We start from the raw sequence: 13179 nt of genomic DNA, 5'->3' as shown, positions 1-13179 counted from the left end.
TGCAACACATTACAGGAATACATTTGCAATGCATACTTTCGGCATGACACTGCCCATTGTCGCAGCATATATTTCACTCAGCATAATGACCACACTGTAAAGTTACCCGAAATGTGTTTCATGGTTACAGAATAAACCTGAAATTTCATGTTATACCCATATTATCGCTATACAGCCACATGGTGCACTGTGCAAATTCCATGCATTATGCTTCGTAACACCATATCATAAATATGTCAAATTCATTTCTTGTGTTTTGGATTAAACTTCTTCAGGAAGACATGCCAAAACAACATCGTGGAAAATGACAAGTTCATTTGGTGCTACCACTTGCTTCTAAGTGACAAAATGCAAGCTTCATACACTAGGCTTCCATATTCCCAAACAGCAAAAGAAGTGAGTGAGATCACAACACAAAACAGCCAACCAAGACGACACTTTTTACATGTCTGAAGCATCTTTAGTGAATTTTTTGATTACAGAGAATGCCAATGACCAATTTCAGAGGTATGGTGCACCACTGAATACTTAGCACTAATGTTTCTTCTCTTCATCATCTGAGTCGTTCTCAGATTTCTGAAAACAAAGAAGATGACTGACACTGTACTGCTGGCCTAGAACTCTGACAACTTTTATTGAGCCACAAAAATACACCCACAAACGCAGAGCACAACCCACTAATGCAAAGTATGATTGTCAGCTCTTACTTTTCATGTGAATTCAAGCTGTCGCATTGTGCATGTTGTACTGTGAACACCAATGCATCACTGTAATCCCCAATGCACAAACATTTTGGGACAGGCATTGCAAATGTACATTGGTTAGATGCATGAACAAGATGTACACAATACTTGTATACAAAAAGAAAAATAGTAATCTAGCACTCCACATCACAGTGAAAATAAAAAATAATGTATCCATTATCTACTACAGATTTACACAAAATGTTATCTTTACACTCTCAGAAATTAAAAACCATAGCCCTGACTGAAAAATTAAGCATCTGAAACATACATAAGATGCCAGTTACACATTCATCTTCAACACAAAACAAGAGTTATGCCAAATCATCAAGGTCCTGGTCACATGAATATGCAGCATGACAGCTCATGTTGCTATCCTCCATCAGAGCTGTGTGCATGTGCTGCAGGTTTCTTTAAAGGCAAACATTCTAGTGGAGTGGACTTTGACAAGTGCTTGGCAAACTTGGACTGACTGGCTACAGGAAATTGAATGGGGGTGTAGGTTTGTCAACCAAGGGACCACCAAATCTCTGCAAGCGGCGAGACATCAGTTCCGCTTTTCACGCCTGCTACTCTCCTGGAATGGGACAAAGGGGGCCATCGTTAAGGAAATGGGAACGTGCAAGAAGCAGTACAAGTGCCAATACCAAAGCCAACAAAGGGCAGGGCTGAGAAGGGCATGGAAGTGCGGCAAATCAAGCAGGAAACAAGGTGCACATGAAATGGAAAAGCATGGCTGAGGCAAAATGCTAAGCACATAAGTCTCTTGTTTAGCAAGCTGCACTGCCTCACCTTAGTTCCATTCCTTTGAGACTGCACAAGGTACAACAAACAAAAACCAACTCACAACCTCGAATTGACAACCACAGAAACTGCCTGGCTAAATATCTGCCAGAAAACTACTAATAAGATATACTACTGTCACTATAATAAATGAAATGCACATTCTTACCTTCTGAGTCAGAATGATGAGCAGGCGTCTGAAGATGCTGATGAAGTCCAGGAACAGGTCAACAGAGTGTCTGCAATAAAGAAGATTGCTTGAAACACCGGCATCTTTTTTACCATATTATGATATCACCATTTTCAAATGGTATTGAAAGTCCTGTAATAGGCAAGGGTGGTTTAATTTGGTGAGAAACTCATTGATAATTTTAGACAAAAAAATATAAAAAACAACTATGTGTCAAGAGCAAAACTGGTAGCTGCTTCGTGCAGTGTCTGCAATGACGTCACACATACCCCAACCGTGAGAAAGAGAGAAAGAGAAGAGGAAAGGCAGGGAGGTTAACCAGACGAACGTCCGGTTTGCTACCCTGCACTGGGGATAAGGCATCACTGGGCAACCGTGATGTAGACAAAGCACACATGGTACTGTGTCTACAGTACCATGTGTACTGTGTCGGAAACACTAGCGATGTCATTTGATGATGCAATGAGCTGTGTCAGCTTTTCGGAACTTGACAGCAGAGATTTCAGTGCAGGTGGATCGCTGTTTGTTCTCGAATGACTACTTCGGGAGGTAGGCTGTAGTATACGATGTCACAAACATAGGGTGGCCCGCATTAAAAGGCATGATACGGGAACTTACTAAAAATCTTTAAAATTAATTTTCAGGAAAACTAAATGACTTGCAATCATATAGTTTGGCACAGGTCATCAGAGTACCAAAGTGAACTCATACTGAAAATATTATTCAGATCAGTGGACATCGAAAAATCACCAGAGTTGCCCATTAAGCTGCTATGTAGCACACACAAGCACTAGCCAATGTTAAAATGATCATGCTGCAACCGGCAGCACACTCAAGAACGGTTTTCTAGTTTACTCCATTCCCGATGCCTCGTACTTGGTAAACCAGCACATGGAAACTCTCGCATCATTTATCAGCACACACTCACACAATGAACATGCCAACTTGTTTTAAAGCCAGAGTCAACCTGTTCAATCACCAGCTGATGGAGCAATGGGATTAGGCCAATGCCAGTGTAATCCAGGTTATATTCAGTGGAATTACTGATGGTAACATTTATCGCGGAATTACTGATGGTAACAGAGCTCAGGTAAGCCGATGTACTTACCTGATGTAGTCACGCTCACCACGCTTCCTCTTTTCAATGATTAGCTGGGTGTCGTAGAGCACGAAGCCACAGAAGAGGGCCACACCAAGGTAGAGGTTGGTCTGAAAGGAATTGTTCACACCACTTAGCATATAATAAGCCTGCACAGCGGGCAATCATTATGGTACAACGGTACCACAACAGAAAAACTCATATTTTAGTTGATCATTCTTAATATAGGTGTGGCACAAAGGCGCAGCACAAACAGACGATGCCAGTCAATACTTCAAATTGATCAAGTAATGCTGCAGCATACCTGGAACAAGAAGAATGAGCCAATGAACAGGTTCACCAGGGAGAACAGTGACATGATGGACAGGATTGACATCAGTGTTCCTGAAATAAAAAATAGCCAAACAATTTTACGTTATGAAATAGGGAAATGGTTCCCAGTTTTGCTCATTGTGCAAAGCCGAGTACCCACATTATAGTAGTAGTAGTAGCAGAAATAGTAGTAATTTACCTAGTCTAACATTAATCTAACACTCCCGCAGATGTAAGCATGCATCATTCTCCATTCCATAAGTCTATAAACCAGCGGAGCTATGGTGGCCAGATATAATCCAGAAACAGTACAAAGTTGGCCGACAAACTACGGGAATTGTGGTAGTAGTCTCCTGGCTTAAAGCGAGCACCACAATGCATAGATCTTGGCGTTCAGATACCAAGAGCCTAATGCCCACTGCACCAATGTGCTGCAGCCGCTCTGCTCGCTGGCTGTCTTGCACAGAGTTGCAAACCACTAGATTTACAGCCCACAATGCAGCATGGGCAATTCATGGTGCTCGTTTAAGGAAACCTCGATATCAACACTGATCACAAAGCTTGTGCAAACATAGAGCAAGCACATTGTAACACAAACAGACGACACTGGCTGTCCCCCAGAAGTTCCCAAATGTAGCAGTAATTGGTGATTATGTATACTCTGTTTCTCTTACTGTTTTTTGAACAAGACAAAGTGCTCAGCATTTCCCCCACTAGAAACATTTCTTCACAATAAAATTGGAAAAATTACCCACAATGTCACTGGGAAAGCCACTAAGATTATATAATAATAATTTTGGGGTTTAACATCTCAAAACCACAATACGATTATGAGAGACGCCATAGTGGAGGGCTCCGGAAATTTCGACTACCTGGGGTTCTTTAATGTGCACCTAAATGTAAGTACACGAGCCTCAAGCATTTTCGCCTCTATCTAGCCAATAAGATTGGATGCTTGGGTGAGTTTGCTCACTCTTGCCCCATCCCAAAGGCAGGGGCGGCTGAAAAACTTAGCGAGTGGCAGTGCCACTGTGATCTGTAGTCATGCATATACTACAGCAAAAGCTTGTTAATTCAAATCTGATGAGGATGTTTGCAGAGTTTGAATTAAACAAAATTCAAACTAACAAAAGTGACAAACTAAAGGCTGTATATGACAATGAAAGGAGTGAAAACCCCTCTGGAACGACCACCTTTTATTTAAAGAAATTCTGTTGGTTCTCAAAAAGTGATCGCTATCTGTGCTTGAGCTACTAGGTAACACACATATTACAGGCAAATTCAAACAAATAGCACACGTAAATTCCTGCATAGGCACCCAACTTGGAAACACATCTGCCATCTAGCCAGCTCCACGTACATGGAAAAGGGCTTTGCGATATGGTAGCGTTCGCGATATAGATTCGTCAGAAGAATTTAAATCAGCAATAAAAAAAAAATCGACCCTGGGGGATCACATTTGGCAAAAAAAAAAAAATTCGACCCTCAAAGGGTGACAGCTAGTAGCCCAATTTTAGTACACTTTTCCGTGCAACATCAGAGTATTGCAGCGAAAGTGACTAAAGAAGTGCTCTGCACACGATAGATTAAGGCTAGAAAATTTTAGAAAGACTGTCCTTAGTTGACCATTTTTTCTTTTCGTGGTGTTGTTGGGGCTGTTTTTCAGGAGATTTATGGCGGTGCCCGCACAATGGGGAAGTCTCCTGTGCAAATCTGAGTTGGCAGGTGTGTGCGTCCTCCCAATCATGCGCACCGACAGTTCAAGGCCAGCTTCTTCGCCAAGTCTGTCCACTCCTGCTTTCTGTCCTCGTACACCTTTCATAGGATGTCTTATTGTGAGAAAAATGCTCGCATTGACGTGGCAGACAGGTGTAAACACAGGATAACAACGCTGCCTTGAGTGCAGCAGCACATGTATCAAAGCACCTATCCGTTGGTGGGACCCGAACTCAAACCTTCGAATTCGAAGGCTTTAAGGTTCAGATCCCACCGATGGAAAGGGTGCTTTTTCGTCCACTAATTACTTTAAAGTGAGGTCATAATCAATACACTACCGTTATAAACAACAAAGAATGTCCCCTATGCTCTCCTTGGCGTAACTGTCTAATACTTTCATTGGTTGCGTCTAACAAAGAAACGAGACCCTTGAATCCCCTTCTTCAGTACAATATGAGTTTTTTTAAATATCAGACATTTCGTGTACCATGTTGTGAGCAAGATTTTTCCTAAGCAGAGAATGACAAAGTAAATCTGCATATCACAATAATCTGGGATGAGAATTGTATGCAATCAAACAAGAATGGATGTCCTAAACCCATTTGAATAAAGTTTATGGCACACTGAATGTTTGAGCGAAATCCCAGCTTGACATCGACTCACTCGTGAATGTTTAAGATACTATAACTTTTGTTCAAATGAGATGAACAAAAGAAGGAGAAGGAGACTTCTCAGAGTCTTGGCATAGTCAGAACACCTCCGGCAACATCAGTTGCTCTCTGGGAACACTGCTGAAGACGTACACGCATGGCATTTGTCACACGACGGAAAGGCCGAACTAAGGTGAGAGTAGGAAATACTAGGCTGCTCTACGACCTATCCAGTCAACTTCTGTGGATGGGAGCAAATGGGTCTACTTAAAAACTGTGGCTGGTGCCATTTCGGCATCTAGAACAACGAGTCTCGAAATGCTAGGCTAGCTGGTGTCATTAACATTATTGCAGCATCATGGCACACATTTAAAACATTGAGTTTCAATAAGGCTAGACATGACATTCACTCATGAAAAAAGCAAACAATGGTGCATGTTTCTCCTGGCTATTCCCTAGTGTCTCAGCTGCAGGCACTGCAGAATCAAAATTTGCAAGCATATCATGATGTGACGACACATCCACCTTTCTTATACAGAAACCAAAATTGGTTTGTACAGGGCTGTCCACTTTTAGGGTGAACACAGCTCAGCATGGCCGCATTCAGTGGAGCACCAGTGCATCCCATGCGGCCATGCATCGAACCGAAGCAGTGTAGACGCGTAGGCACACACCACTCTTGCTGTACTTCACAGCAACGCAAGAGCAGCGTCCTCTAGCGCTGTAGCAGATGACCCAAAACTGTGGCCCATGGGTCATCACGCGGCTATGCCACTTCACTTCAATGCATGTCCGCGCTGGATGCAATGCCACGCCGCAGAGCGCGGGCACACTGAGCAGTGTTCATTCTAAGAGTGGAAGACCCTGTACATAGAAGTAACATACAGTAGAACCCCGTTGTTACGTTCCTCACTGCTGCATTTTCCCGGCTGTTACATCGGTTCCGGCATAGCTCCCAAGGATCCATTGTATTGGGAACCCCGCTGTTATGTTGCAACTGTGGGACCATTCCTGCGCGATATGTCGCAAAGTGCGCTCCGAGCCGGCCGAGCGACCACGGAAGAGAGCAGCCATATTGACTTTTCACGCATAACGCATTTTCGGTTGCCGCGAACAAAAGCATAGCCTACGAGATGCGTATTGCAAAGATGGCGTGTATGACGTAATCGATTTTAAGCTTGCTTTTAGCGCTTGCGAAAGTAAGGCCTTCGAAATTGGCGTTTGTTTCCACCGTTGCATCGGCATGAACTCATCATCACTGATGAGTCCATGCCAATGTTGGGGGAGTTCGCGATCATTCTCGTCGCGCTGGCTGTATTGCGTGTGCTTATTCTTTTACGCCTACAACTGTTGGCACCAAAAGAATCGCATACGTTGATTACATTTCTGTGGATGATACCCGTTCTCAGTTCCGCGGTTCTATCCATTGGCTAGATCGTGGCCGAGTGCAGCAACACGTGCCCCAGTGATGAAGTTTAGGAGTTGGTGGAGCAGGGGTCATTTTCTTCGATGATCGCTTTCGGGGGTACTCTCACTTTCGCAAGGCATTCAACAGTCTACGATGAGCCACGGTATTTTGGCACTAAGCCAAAAGTGCCACATTATCACTCGAAGACGCCAATCTCATGAAGGTACCACCAAAAGTAATCGCTTGTCAGGTGTCGGCTGTGCTGGAACTATATTTATTAAAAGGATATGACACTGCACGTGCTCGCAAAACTTTTTGTGCTGCTCGAGCATGAGTAAACGCACCAGGCAACGTTGCACGGCTTTTTCAAGCGTAAGCATTGAAATTCTGTACAACTACCGTATTTACTCGAATCTAAGCTGATGTTTTTTTTTATAAAAAACAATGTGTGAAAGTGGGGGTTGGCTTAGATTCGCGTACCGTGATTAAGTTTTTTTTTTCTGGCCTTGCGAATATAGTGTGTCGGCCTACAATCGAGAGCGGCCTAGAATCGAGTAAATACGGTAAATATTTTTCCGTTTTCCCTGTTTCTCTGCTCTTGCATTTCCCGGCTCTTACCTTTATTTCTTACGGTCCCTTTAAAAACGTATCAGCAGGGTTCTACTGCAGCAAATTATTTAGGGCACTCTGATACTTACCCCTTTTTTTATGGAGAGTTGAGAGAGCTTGGAGAGTCATTTACAGCAAGAAAATTTGAAGCTGAAATTGTCACATCACTACTCCTTGAAAAGCAAAAATATTGGAAGACGAAGAAAAAATGTCCCAGTGACCACTCACCACCAATGTAGATCCAACGGCAATGGTCAGTGTACAAAGCACTGAGAGAGAAGCAAGTGAAGACTGCACATGTAGCCAGAAATGCAGTAGAGATGATAGATGGGTCAACCGAGACCACAATATCCAGAAGGGGGCCCATGCCCAAACCTTTTAAAGGGCGATAAGAAAAAAAGTCAGAATGAGAGAAGTTCTAGCTATGCACATAAAAAAGTAGTACAAAACTACCAAACTAGTATATAGACCAAGCATAGTACAGCAGTACATAATAAATTCATACTTTGATACGTAGTAAACTTCCATTCATCGATTAATAAAATTTCTATGCATCCTCCTTGAATCATTGGTTATACATAAGGTAAACAGCAAATTGATCCATCACATGGAACAATTAAAGTGGCCTATACCAGTTCAAAACAAACCAACACAATACTTATTTCGACACAATGCTCGAAGCACAGAGCATGAAACAGTGTTTATGTACAACAGACTCCCATTAGTTTGACTCCGGCGAATTCGATCCCGAACAAAGGTCCAAGACAGTGCAGACATTTCTGTGGGACCAAACTTTTGTTATTTAGGTCATTAAATTCAACATGGCTAGTAGTAATGCACATGCCAAACCCAAATTGTAGCAGTGTCCACCTTGGCCCCACTTAGGTCATAGTGTATGAATGCGTGAAACACAATCTCTCACTGAAAACAGCCACTAGCTAACGCAACAGCCACCAGCTACTCTATGCTGCTGACTTGTGGCCGATCCCCACCATAAAACGTTTTCAGAGCTGTCAAACAGCAACAGCTGCGATGTCGACAAATTGAACGGCAATTCATCCCCATTTACATTCGATCCTCTATCACCCGAGCAAGTTGCTGAGAATGCCAGTAACCCAGCGCAGCACATCCCACTGCAACGTGAGCACTGCAGGTAGCCCGAACTGCTGACTATTTCCACGGAAGAGCACCGGTGACAACCCAAATCAACAACCGGTGCATGTTTGCACTGGCAGGTATAGCCATTGTTTACTTGATACTGAACGTGAGCCACGAGGACACATATGAGCACAACTGCATCTCCGATTCACGTTGATGTAAGCACTTAGGCATCAAAAACAGTGAGCAGATGATCGTTTATAGTATGCACTGTTACAGTCAATGTCTGATTTTTCGAACCCCCTAAGGACAGCGAAATCGCCCAAAATATTGGACAGTCCGAAATAACGAATTCATGCTTTTCTACTCCGTTCAAGTGGTCAAATCATCACAGCCACGCACAGCCACGTCCGAAATAGCTTCAATGCCTCTTAACGGGCATTTTGGTGTGTGCCCAGGCTCTTGTGAATACATTTGGTACCCGCCGCGAACCCAGTTTAACAGGTGCCAACAGTCAATTGCAAATTTGTGTCTCGTGATATGCGCCGCCGATGCAAAGCGCAGAATAAATTACGGCTCTCTTGTATGAAACGTTTGAAAACGATGCGGAACATAAACGCTACGGTGGAAGAGCAGACGACTCATCTGGTTTTCCCGATGCATGTGCTCACATAAACGATGCACTACTCTGTGAAAATCTCCGCCGACAAGCAGCATTTGCTGCTGCGTGAGGCCGATCATTCCTATTCATGTGTAGCACATCCCAAACTAAGCTGACACCGTTACTGCCAACGTTGGTCACTGCCGGGGCACTTGCTGTACCAACGCCTCTTGAGGAGGCGCTGGCTATACCGTATGCATGCGTTTGTTATGAAAGCGTTCGTGAAGGCAACGCATCTGTGCGGCGCGTTGAGTTGTCATCTATTAAAAGCATGCAGTATGCTTACAACTGCGCTAGGCCACATGCACTACCGAGCAGTTAGCAGAAGATGCTTATCATAAGGGCTAAGTCGTACAGGTGCACCTGCCGCCATCACCGTACAGTACTGCAATTGTGGCTTCGGAGTTTCAGTCTGCTTCACCCCATAACACTAGAGCGTTGCGGCAAAGTTGACTTTCGGACGCTGCTACGACCACAAACAGATCAACTCGTGAAAGTGCTGGTTCAAACCTACGAGATGATACACGGAAGGTGGTTGCTTCAATGCAGTTTCGGACCTGAAATTTGGGCAGAAAGTCCAAAAAATTGGACGCTAAAGAGTTTCAGTATACGAAATTTCAGACGTTCTTATATATTGGTGTCTATGGGGCTTGTGACGGTGCCGCGAAGGCGTCCGAATTTTCAAGCATGTCCGAAAAATCTGCAGTTTACTGTACAACTGTTTATCATTTCTCTTGCTTCAGTGCTGCCAGTTTGATGACCTAGACATACCGTATATACTCGCATAATGAACGCACCTTTTCTTTTCCGAAAAACCGAAGCAGGGTTGGGGGGGTGCGTTATGTGGGGTAAACTTTACGAAAACTTTTTCGGGATGAGCAAACAATGCGGTAATGAAAAAAAAAGAGGGGTTAGACAGCTCACCTTTTCCAGTAAACATATGCATACACTATTTGGAAAGTTTTTTTATCAAAGCACTTCACTCAACTTCCTCAGAATTGCTAGACCCCTCGTACAGGTTGCTGGCCACTTCCGACATGTTGCAGCCACAACTGGTCGTCCTCACTGCCATTCAGAGCATTCGCAATTCCAGTCTTCTTGAAACAGATCAAATCAGCTGGCAGCGAGCGCCACGCACCCAAGATCCAGGAGCACACCAGCCTGACGACGGCCTCTTAATCTTGCCGGTCAGCGTCAGGATGTGCCCTCCATGGGCCATCCAGTCTGTGTACAAATGGCGCACACTGTCTTTGAACGGCTTGTTCACACAAACATCAAGGTGCAGCACCGAAGTGAGCCCACCTAGAATGATGGCAATCTCAGTGCGCAGCTCCTTCAGTTCCCGGCATACGTTCTCTACCAGGTGGCTGCGAAAACTGTTGAGCACAAGGACAGACAGGAGAAGCAGGGTGCCAGGTCGCCACCCCACAACAGTTCAGACGCAACCAGCCATTAAGTTGGCCGACATCCATCCTTTCGCTTGGGCTCGTACCTGTATGCCAGCTGGGAAGGTGGCCTTTGGCACGGTTTTCTGTTTGAAGATAACGTATGGTGGCAACTTGCTGCTGTCTGCCATCACAGCCAGCATGACGGTGAAATGCTGCTTCTCGGCGCCTGCCATTTTAACGAGCACGCTGCGTGCTCCTCTCACTGACCCTCCTACTCATCGGCATGTCGGAATTGATGGGTGTCCGGTCCGCGTTCCCAATTTGCCCACCGCAGGCATATCACGAACTTGTGAAAGTCCACTACCTTTTCTTTGCAGTTCTTCGCAGCAAGGAGGCAGTCACTGCCTCCTCAATTACAGTCGGTTGCACCGCGTGAAGCGTGTCGTCCACCCATTACTCACTTTGAAAGCAGTGGTCGCGAGGCCATGCTTCCTGGCTGTGGCTCGCGCATGCATGCATCTTGATCACTTCGGGCGAAACAGCACAGCCTTCCTTTCGCAGGTCCCTGACATATTCTAAGACCTCTTCTACATCAGGAAACTTTCCTGTCTTCAGTCCCCAAGGGCACGCCACTACTGATTCATAGCGCACAGCTTGTCATGCTGCTTCCGCCACTAAAGCACACGGACTTCGTCAATTCCGAAATGCCTAGAAGCAGCACGATTCCTGTGCTCAACTGCATACTCAACAGCCTGTAGCTTGAAACCGGCCGTGCAGCTCACATTTCGGCCCATCACCCATGGCAAAACGCAATACAGGCTAAAAACGAATGACAACGCTATCACGAAGTGGGAACAGCTGGTAGAAGAAAAAAGTAGGGCTAGAACCAGCGCCACTGTCTAGCGTCGTTCCGATTGGCTGACCCATCCGGCCTCAGAAACTCTGCCGCTTCGGTGGTAGAGGTTACAACACTGAAACCTCGATATAACGAACACGGATATAACGAAGTGAAAAATAGCCTTGCAATACATACAGTGTTAGGAATATACGTTTATAACGAATTTTCGGATATAACAAAGTTATTTTTGTGCAATATGTAACTTCGTTATAATGAGGTTTGAGTGTATAGAAGAATGACGCTACCTTCTGCAACCCTCATCTTCGGCTGTCTGTTCCCTCACCTTCAGCTACCTCCACATGCTACCGCTGCCGTGCAGGCACCGTCAATTGTCGCCTGCTCCTTAAAGTTTCGTATCTGCAGGAAGCAACCATAGGCTGGCATGGGCAATTTGTTATCTTCGGTCGCTGTATGCTTGTGCACCGCGATGTCTACACTCGCACAGTTCGTGAATCCTGCTAGGGCGCACTAATACTACAAAAACAAGTACAAAAAGAGAGGGACGTGCCGTGCACACAGAAATAAAAACAAACAAAGAACAGTGTGTGGCAGTGGGCGAAGGGGAAGCGATCCGAGAGGGGTCTGCATAATAAATAATAAAAAGAGAGAGAAAGAAAAGAAAACGCTAGGGCGAGGAGGCACTGCGCATCGGTTCGCAGGACTGCAGTGGATGAAAGCTGGGGTGCATTATTACACTGGAGAACAAAAATCCAGATTTTGACTACAGTAAAATCTTGCTAATTCGACCCCCGTTAATTCGGAATTTCGGTTAATTCGGACGTGGCGTCTGGTCCCGCCCAAGATGTGCATTGTTCTATGGCTGAGAACTCTAATTCGGACAGATTTGACCGCGCTTCGGCTAATTCGAACTCCCGACCGAAGTCTGGTCGAGACGGGGAAGCAGCAGCGGATACCGCCACGGCCGCGGTTCGGATATAATTCGGATTCGCAGCCGAAATCGACAGCGCATCTGAACAACTTCGAGATCGGATCATGGCCTCAGAGATTTAAAACGAGCTTTGCATCTCGGAGGCACACACAAAACGAAAGGCAGTGCATCGCTACTGTCATCAGCAACAGGCAACAGACAAATTTGGCTTTTCTTTTTTCTTGTGCGTCCAACACGTTTTCGTTGTGGTTGAGTCTGACTGTACTCCAGCTGGGGTGCAATTGCAAAACGATGCTATTTCCGATTCCAATGCCTTTCGTGCTTTTCGCGCTTGGCCAGTGGTCAGAACGGCGGTCCGTCTGCATTATCAACGCGATCAGCCAGCCACGAGTGGTGGATGATAAGAATAGCATAGAATATGGCATAAGGCATTGTTCCGCGATAGCACCCCTGGTGTTCCGCAATGTGCGCGGTGAAGCGTTGTGCAGGCCTGGCGTTCCGGACTTTCCGCACGCCTTTCTACGTACGAGCCGTGCAACATTTTCAACGCTGACGAGACAGAGCTGTTTCTTAAGGCTCTGCCTGACAAGACGATCGTGTTTAAGGGGGACCCGTGCGTCGGCGGGAAACGGAGTAAAGAGCGGGTGACGGTTCTTCGGCTACGAACATGACCGGCACAGAGTGGCTGCCGCTGCTGGTGATAGGAAAGGCTGCGAAGCCAAGATGTTTTAAGAA

At 45.3% G+C, this 13179-nt stretch overlaps 1 protein-coding gene across 3 annotated transcripts in view; it reads right to left on the bottom strand.

Moving 5' to 3' along the window:
- Positions 1 to 438: 438 nt before the first annotated feature.
- Positions 439 to 13179, bottom strand: part of LOC119379348 (probable Bax inhibitor 1) — a 28567-nt gene continuing 15826 nt past the window's right edge. The window contains exons 4-8 of one of the 3 annotated variants that reach the window (XM_037648647.2): positions 7739 to 7885; positions 3120 to 3199; positions 2825 to 2925; positions 1696 to 1765; positions 439 to 576 (exon numbers count right to left, since the gene is read on the bottom strand). In XM_037648647.2, the coding sequence (XP_037504575.1) occupies positions 535 to 576; positions 1696 to 1765; positions 2825 to 2925; positions 3120 to 3199; positions 7739 to 7885 (440 nt within the window). In that variant the 3' untranslated portion in view covers positions 439 to 534. The other 2 variants (XM_037648648.2, XM_037648646.2) reach the window with 2 other exon arrangements.

Source organism: Rhipicephalus sanguineus, chromosome 1 (genome assembly GCF_013339695.2).
Source record: "Rhipicephalus sanguineus isolate Rsan-2018 chromosome 1, BIME_Rsan_1.4, whole genome shotgun sequence".
Classification (NCBI taxonomy): Eukaryota; Metazoa; Arthropoda; class Arachnida; order Ixodida; family Ixodidae; genus Rhipicephalus; species Rhipicephalus sanguineus.
The sequence above is the reverse complement of the archived record's forward strand: the minus strand, read 5'-3'. Positions and strand labels throughout refer to the sequence as shown.